The sequence below is a fragment of the Helianthus annuus genome, chromosome 10 (assembly GCF_002127325.2).
Source record: "Helianthus annuus cultivar XRQ/B chromosome 10, HanXRQr2.0-SUNRISE, whole genome shotgun sequence".
In the NCBI taxonomy this organism is placed as follows: Eukaryota; Viridiplantae; Streptophyta; class Magnoliopsida; order Asterales; family Asteraceae; genus Helianthus; species Helianthus annuus.
Window position 1 is genome coordinate 19962159 of NC_035442.2, and position 6940 is coordinate 19969098.

General features: G+C 41.5%; 1 protein-coding gene across 1 annotated transcript; it reads left to right on the forward strand.

The window, feature by feature from the left end:
* The first annotated feature begins 1121 nt into the window (after positions 1–1121).
* Positions 1122–2166, forward strand: LOC110880733 (fas-binding factor 1-like). Its single transcript, XM_022129199.1, has 2 exons — positions 1122–1763; positions 1849–2166. The coding sequence occupies exons 1-2, from the start codon at positions 1122–1124 to the stop codon at positions 2164–2166; spliced, it is 960 nt and encodes a 319-aa protein (XP_021984891.1).
* The last annotated feature ends 4774 nt before the right edge of the window (positions 2167–6940 follow it).

Sequence of the window (6940 nt, forward strand, 5' to 3'; positions counted from 1 at the left end):
TGAGGGGGTCAAAGAGTTTGGATCCCCGCCATCCAATACCTATGGGCATTGAAGGAGATCCTACTAAATTTGACCCAGGTCCCAAGCAGGACCTCTAAACGCTGAACAAGGGCAAGACCCTTACCAAACCGTTCCCTTAACCCCCGACCAGGTAGCCAACATACCTCCATATAGACCGTGGAGATATGAATGGTGAAAATCTTTTATTTTATATAGACAGTAAAATAATGCCAAGACACCACGGACAAACGATAAGGAAAGATCACCTTCAACATAAGCAACTAGTTATTAAAGTCATTAATACAAAACCAAATAAAAAGTGCAAAAGATTAAAAATAAAAAGTATTATACTAAACACTTGTCTTCACCAAGTGATGTAAGAGACTTAGGAAAACATGGCCTTGATTGTCAAGAACTCTTACTATCAATCTTGGATCCCGAGACGACTCACACACTCTACGATGGACAATGGATGATGGTGTTATGGTGGTGGTGGGTGGTGGATGAAGTGTGAGAGAGGTGGTGTGCCAAGGGATAAGACGGAATGAAACCAAGCACTCCTATTTATAGGCTGAACAGAAGGCTGGGCACGGCCCCGTGTCCGCTGGACACGCCCCCGTGCCCGTCTGACACTCTCTCTCCTCATTAATTGTAATTCGCAATTACAATTAATGCGCCTGCTGTACTTTCGCCACGGCCCCGTGCTCACTGGACACGGCCCCGTGGTGGGCAATAGAAGCTTCTACAGGTTTGTCTTTTCTGCTGCTTCTTGGGCACGACCCCATGCTGGCTGAGCACGGCCCCGTGGTGGGCTTCTGTTTTCTCTTCTTTGCTTGGGAGGATGCCGTTGAGGGTTCGGGCAGTCTACTTTTATCCCTTTTCTTGTATTTATGCTAGAATTAGCTGTCTTTTTGCTTCTTTTGTGAATTTGAGCTCATTTCATCCTGAAAATACAAAAGGAAGACAAAAACACTCTTTTTCCAACATTAGTACTTAAAAAGGGTTAGTTTTATGCCTTAATTGATGTAATTTATATGTTGCATTTTACACACATCACCTATCTTGAGGAAGTAGCCTCTCATGCATCCACTACGCACCGCATAGTGCGCGAGTGGCACAGTATGCACAAGGATTGGGCTGCCTTCAAGGCATTTAAGAAGAAAGTTGCGGATGATGAGAGTCGTGTTGCTCAGTTAAAGGCTAAGCTAGAAGCTGATCAGGCCAAGTTTGAAGCTGATCGAAAAACTGAAGAATGGTCCGTTGCGGGCTGGAAGAGGAAAGCGGAAGCCGAAGCTGCCCTCCTTTCCGAGGAACGCAAGAACTGGAAGAAGATTTGTGAAAAAGACAATGCTGAAAAGGTGAATCTCCGCAATGTTATCAACAATCTTAAGGCTGAGATTGAGAAATTGATGAAACAGGATGCGGAGGTTGAAAAGTTGAAGAAGGAAAAAACTGATGTGGAAGCTGCGCTAGATGAGGCGCGTTCCCATAGGGAGCGCAGTGAACAACGAGAGGTACATGCCTGCGCCACTCTTGCTCTTAGGGAAAAAGAGATAGAGAAACTTACCTCTTTGTTTTCTGACCAGGAACAACTTAAAAAAGATTTGGATCTTGCGCATTCCGAAATAGCTGAAGCCTCCCGCTGTTTAACTGAAACTGAAGAGAAACTGGAGAATTTTGAAACAGCGCGGGCCACAGTGGAAAGCGAGCTTGAACCTTTGAAAAGTGACATGGCATGGCTGTGGGAGCGTGAGATTGCCTGTGTAAGTTGACTTTTTGTCGTTTTTCTTGTGAAAGCGTTTTGCGCTTTTCCCTTATTTTGCCTTTCCTTTTTTTTTCTTTTTGTAGGTTGCTGAGTCAGTGTTGAATTTTGAAGAGCTGGATAAGACTGTTGCACGCTTGGTAATTGCTGTGCGGAATGACGGGTATGCCCAAGGTTATGCTGAATGTTCGCAGCATGTGAATAATGCTCTGAAGGTTGACTGGGATACCAGTAAATCCGCCACTTATGGTGCCAACACTGGTGCCACCTTTGCAGCTTTAAAGACAGAATTCGATAATTTGCAGCTTCCTGTTATGGACCTTATAAATGTTGCCTTGCAATCTGAAGATCACGTGGTGCAGTTGAAGGAGATTTTCCCTGATGAAGATGAAAATCTAGCATAGGTTTCTGCAATTGTGTTGAACAATTTCTGTAGTCTTTTTGGGATGTGTTATCCTCTTTTTTTGTTAATGCGCTGCCGCGCAAATAACTATTTAACAATACACAGCCGTGTAATTTGATGATTTTTGAAGGCATGTTGGTGCGCCATGAATAGTATGATATGTGTTTTTTTAGATTACAATATACTGCATAGGTACAATTGCTTTGATTAGGTACGGCGAATGAAGGTGGTATAAAGCTCATGTGTGAACGTATGGTCTAGCGCGATCGTGTAATCGCTGACCGTTCATGAGGCTTGCATTTTATTTACCATACTGTTTTTGCGCTTACCAAAAGAAATTGCATGCACTTTGTAAGAAAAAACAAAAAAATAATAGAAACTTTGTTGTTTATTCTAGGATAAGGCACATAGGCCGTCACAAAGTCTATTAAAAATAATTACACGGTACTTAACTTACACTCTATTTCCTGCTTAGATTCAATAACTGTAGAGTCCGCTTCATTCTGCAGGGAAATCATAGAGTTGCTGCTTAGTTTTTCGCTTTTTTGCTTGGGCCTTCTTCGCCTCGAGTGATTTGCTTAATCTCTTTGAGCACGTTTTGTAGGAGGTGAGTGATCTCACCACTCTTAAGTGCCTTTTCTATCTCGGTGCGCAAAGAGATGCAGTTATTAGTAGTATGCCCGTTGTCCTTGTGGTATTCACAAGACTGACTCAGGTCTTGTCCGCGTTTGTTTTTCATGGGTGGCGGAGGTTTAAACTGGTAATCCTCCATGCTTTGAACTTCTGAGGGAGTCTTGGTTAGGGGAGTCCATTGTCTCTCCCTGTTCTCTTGCTTGGCTTCTCTTTGTGCGGTAAGTTTGTTGATTGTGGCTCGAGCATCCTCGGATGAATAGTTCCCCGAGCTTGAATCGCTCCAACCTTTCTTAAATTTCATCCCGCCACTTGAGCCTAAATCTGAGGGTCGGTTATGTGGTGGTGGCGGCCTGTTGGTGGTGAGATTCTTTTCTGTTTGTGCGTAGACCTTGGCCGCCGCCATCACTTTTTCCCAACTCTTCGGGAGTCCTTCCGTCCCGGACAGGACTTTTATCATATCGTGGCACCTGACTGCATACTTAAATTGGGCGCGAATCAGCTGCCCATGAACGTCTCCGATCTCGAGTACCTCCTTGTTATAGCGAGTAATGAAGTCTTCCAGACTTTCATCATCATGACGCCAGATGTTCATCACATCCGCAGTGTCGCGGATGGATCGTCTTTGCTGGTTCAGAAACTTCTCGCGTAGATCTATCCATGACGTGATTTTCCCAATGGACAAGTTGTCAAACCATATTCTTGCAGCGCCAGTAAGGGTCTGAACGAAGAGGTGGCACCACATTGGTAGGGTCCAGCCTCCTACCAGTCATGCGCTTGTAAAGACTCGCAGATGATCGTCAGGGTCCGTCATTCCGTTGAACTTGTTGTAAGACCCTTGTTAAAAGGACGAGATTTAATAATAATTACATGAATTTCATACTAAATCAGAGTTTACAAAAAGTTTTCATGTTGTAGACCATACATATTCATGATACGTACAAAACAAGTTTTAAAGTAACACCTGCTAGTCAACTACCGACTAGTTTAAACATTCAAAACATGGTTAGCAAATCATTTACAACATAATCATAATCTAGACAAAGTTAAGTTTAACGCGGAAGCTTCAAAAATTAGTGTTCGGTTCTTGAAAGCATGCTTGATCACCATCCGGAATGTCCACTCTTTTACCTAGAGTCAAAACCACTTAGAAAGTTAGTATTGACATGATTATAATGCATATAAACAAGTTCTAGTATCAAACCTTCGAAATAAAAATAAAATTTCAGCTTTGGGAGGCCCCGCGTGTTGCGCCAGGTTCTTAGGCTTCCCTGGCGTGGTGCGGGGAAGTACATTTTCCAGCAGGTCCAGAAACTGGACCTGCATTATTCCCAGCTACGAAAATTCATAAAATTCCAACTTTAAATCCTCATAACTTTTTACTCGCTAGTCCGTTTTAACCGGTTCTTTTTCCTATGAGTCCGTAATAAAATTACGGATCTAACTATGTAAATTTCACATCACGGAAACCGAATTACCAGCGATTCGTTTCCAATTTCCTTATTTCGAATATCCGACTCATTAACATTAGTTGCATTATACCACATTTCAGTTTCTTGTTATTCTTAGGCATGGTTACCCATTTCCCCGGGCTTATAACCTTGGCGTAATTGCGCCATTTATGGTTTTGTGTTCCTTTAGAACTAAAACCTTGTTTCCTCGGAATTCAAATATTCCGTTTCAAGCGACAATTGCAACTTATTTCTATTTGTTTGATCCAATATCCCGGATTCACAACTTAAAGTATCACAGCTAGAATTCATAAGCGTAGTGCAATCCAACACTTAACAACTTACGAGACTTTAACGTCGCTACTTTCATGATTCTTTTTATGGCATCAATTCGACCCGTTTGACTATCTAGTGAAACCCATCACTTTATTAACAAGTCAATCCCAATTCCAAATCTTTATTTTGACCCGTTTGATGGTCGAGTGAACTTCGCCACTTTAAAGACACATCATACGCATCTATTACACTACGACTTCGTTTATACACTAAACTCAAACATTTATGCATAATTTAACGAGACTAAACTCACGTACCTTTAAAGCACACCTTTTCCACGCGTATCCCCTCCGGCGTGTCCGCTTGACGTTCCGGATTCCTTGCCTAAAGAGTTCAATTCATAACAAGTTCAGAACTCTTTCATAAGCTTTAACGCATTATTTTCTAACATAGTCAAATCTGCGTTTTCACCCAACTTTTAACATTTTAACCCTCATTTAGGCGTTTTATCAAACACCTAGCGGTTCAGATTTCTACATGATCAAAACCAAGTTCATGACTTGAAATTATCACCCAAATTAACTTCAATTAGACAATTTTGACATATGTCTTAACATCAATATTTTCGAAGATTATCTCATAAATTCAATTTACACTAAAACAAGAGTCTTAATCCTAGTGTTTATCAAGTTCTACTAACTTTTTAATCACTCACTATGGTGATTATGAACCTTACAAATATCATGCAAGATTTTGACAAGAAATCACCTAGGGTTTGTCCCTAAACCTTATATCACTTCCAATTTCATATTTACAACACATAATCAAGCTCAACATTCGATTTTTATCACATGCAAGGAATTCGGGTTGAATCAAAACAACCTAATTTGACATACCTTATGATCCCCTTGATGAAGTGATCACGAATCTATGTTCAGATTTTGATTTTAACTTGGTTTGAGCCTTCAATTTGAGAGTTTAGTGAATGTTAGGGTTTTGAGAATGGGGGTCGCCCTTCTCCTGCTTCTGATCGAACCAGACACCTCAAATGGTGTGTTTGGTTTTTGTTTTATTAAACTTAATAACATAAGTTTCAATTTTAACAACATAGGCCCCTCCACTTTTTATTTAGTTTATATCTTTGGCATTTTAAATTCATTCATGTTTTAAAACAAGATAACTAACTAACTGGGTTAATTATTTCCTAGTTAGCTCATTCTTGTTTATTTTGTACTTTATATAATGCTAATATAAAGCCTTTTTAAATTTCAGGGTGTTACACTTGCCTACGGTAGACGGGAGCTTTTCTTTTTCTAGCGGAGCCAGAGCGATTTCACTTATAAATTTTGAATTCTCCGCCGCTTCAGCAGGACGATAGATCAGATCATAGTTGTGCTCAGCCTCCGGATTGTAAACCGCGCGTGGTCTACACTTGTTGTAATTTGGTTGTATCCGAGTAAATACACTGGCACTTTCTCCTTCACGGTAAGTTCGATCATATTCACTGGTGTGGGTATTTCGCTGAGAACCCAACCTGGTGTGAACTGAAGATCTCCTATGAGGGTGTGACTCGTCTCGATACTCTCTTCGGCGATTTTCTGACTGAGTATACTCGTATCTCGAAGGAGATCTAGAGTAAACCTCCGTATTTTCGATCTGAACTCGGGATGGACCAGCATGTTGAGAAACATGAGGTACCGATGGTGTCCTAGCATGGGATACAGGCCTTCGTGATTGAGTTTGGGGGCAGTTTGTGCACACAGCTGTGTATACACAACATTCAACGCCCCCTGAGATCTGACATACCAGGAGATTGGGGTTTCTCCTAGGGGCAGAATTGAGCTTATAGGTATCTCCGGCTGTACCCCTGGGGTGATAGGTTCGTTTGGATGATTATTAGCAAACTGTGCTTCATTGTCATCCGAGGCTTCCTCTACAATACCCTCAACTTGGGTATTGTTAACGAAGTTTGGCCGAGGGCCATTTTGACGATGAGTTGAAGTTTCCTCCATTTCTGAATGGAATTAACAGAATGAATCGAAAACGAGAAAAAACGGATGAAACAGAGAGATCGGTGGGCTCCAATGAAGAAACACTAGATAAATGACCTGAATCAAATTACCTAGGGGTTAGGTTCCGCATAAAAAGGGTGGTTCTCTCTCGTTTGATTCGAAGGGACATATCTTCTTCTCCGGTGAACACTGCAAAACAGAACACCGTTAGCCTCGTCAAGGGGAGAAGGGGGTTCTCTCCTTGACCTGACTCCGGCGTGAGAATGAGTATGTGTTTATGAAGAAGAAGAAGTATTGACGAAGTGTGTGTAACTTGAGATTCATACCTGAATTACTCTTATATTTATAGCCAGGAGTTTGGGTGGGAAAACTCGTTGTTGAAATATTAACAGAAGATGCTAACCCC